The sequence below is a fragment of the Suncus etruscus genome, chromosome X, assembly GCF_024139225.1.
Source record: "Suncus etruscus isolate mSunEtr1 chromosome X, mSunEtr1.pri.cur, whole genome shotgun sequence".
Lineage (NCBI taxonomy): Eukaryota > Metazoa > Chordata > Mammalia > Eulipotyphla > Soricidae > Suncus > Suncus etruscus.
The window spans coordinates 83,123,897-83,125,340 of NC_064868.1; the positions used below are offsets into that span (position 1 = coordinate 83,123,897).

A 1,444-nucleotide genomic window follows, 5' to 3' on the forward strand; every position below is an offset into this window, starting at 1 on the left:
ACACCCATTAGGCAGCCCTTAAATGCTGTCCACCAGCCAGTAAGCCTTTCCAGTGTGGCCAGGCCTATGCCAGGATAAGACCTCCAGCGCATCTGTGCAGACCTTCAGAACAACTGGACTTCTCCAGGATCATCTCGGAGACACTCAGCTGCCTCCTGTCCGCAGGCCCAGACCCCAACCACCTTCCAATTTGGCCTGGAAATCACCTATGGCTGCTTCACAGCTGCCCTCTACTCAAGATGGGAAACAAGCCAAGGGCTGCGAGGCTGCGGTGAATCGGCAGATCCATTTGCACTTGTATGCCTCATATTCCTACTTATCCATAGCTCACTACTTCGACCGACCTGACCTGGCATTGAAACACTTCTCCAACTTCTTCCATCACCTATCCAAGAAAGAAAGGAAACAAGCAGTGACTATCATGGAGATGCAGAACAAGCGAGGGGCTGACATCCGCTTCTGGGACATCTTGAAGCCAGGCCACGAATGTAAATGGGAAGATGGGCTGAAGGCCATGGAATATGCCCTTTCGATGGAAAATCGTATCTACCAGAGTCTCTTGGATCTGCTTAAGCTGGCTACTGACCTGGATGACAGACATCTGTGCAACTTCCTGCAAAGTGATTTCCTGAATGAGCAAGGAAAGTATGTCAAGGAGGTGGGCGATCACGTGGCCAATCTGCGTAGAATGAAGTCAGACAACATTAGCCTGTCTCAGTACCTCTTTGAAAACTGTACTTCGTGTGGAACCAGCAAAGAGTAATGGTTCGTTGCCTTCCCAGGGTCACCAGTGCTGTGCTTTTCTCCTGGTTATTAAATGGTGCACTCCATTTGGAACCATTCATTCAGTTTGGTTCCTAAATAAAGCAATTCAATGCAAAGGAACAAACATATATGTGTGTTTTGCTAAGAAATATTTCATTTCCTTACACAGAATTTTCTGATATAGTCTCTTATTATATGAGGCAACTAAATATTGGAGTCTTTTTAGTTTTTTATGAGTTTTAGCTTAGAGAAACTTGTACAGTTGAGTTTCCAAATCCTTTTGATCTTGATTAATTGCATGTCTGTTTTCTCCCATTTCTTTTTATTTTGTTTTGTTTTGGAGGGGGAGCCACATGCGTTTGATGCTCAGGGATTACTCCTCGCTAAGTGCTCAGAAATTGCCTCTGGCTTGGGGGGACCATATGGGACACCAGGGGATTGAACCATGGTCCTTTCTTGGCTAGCGCTTGCAAGTCAGACACCTTACCTCTAGCGCCACCTCTCAGGCCCTCCCATTTTTTTAATCTATCCTTTTTATCCTTTATTTTTAAAAATATCAACAAAAACAACTGTAGACAAATATATATTATTCATATATAAATGTGTATATTATATAAATCCTAAATATGTAAATATAGTTATTTATATAGTCTATAATATAGTTAATATAATAGCCTCG

The 1,444-nt window shown here is 43.1% G+C and overlaps 1 protein-coding gene across 1 annotated transcript; it reads left to right on the forward strand.

The window, feature by feature from the left end:
* The first annotated feature begins 208 nt into the window (after positions 1-208).
* On the forward strand, positions 209-763 carry LOC125998929 (ferritin heavy chain-like). Its single transcript, XM_049766949.1, has one exon. It carries the CDS (start codon positions 209-211, stop codon positions 761-763), a length of 555 nt encoding a protein of 184 aa, XP_049622906.1.
* Positions 764-1,444: the final 681 nt, after the last annotated feature.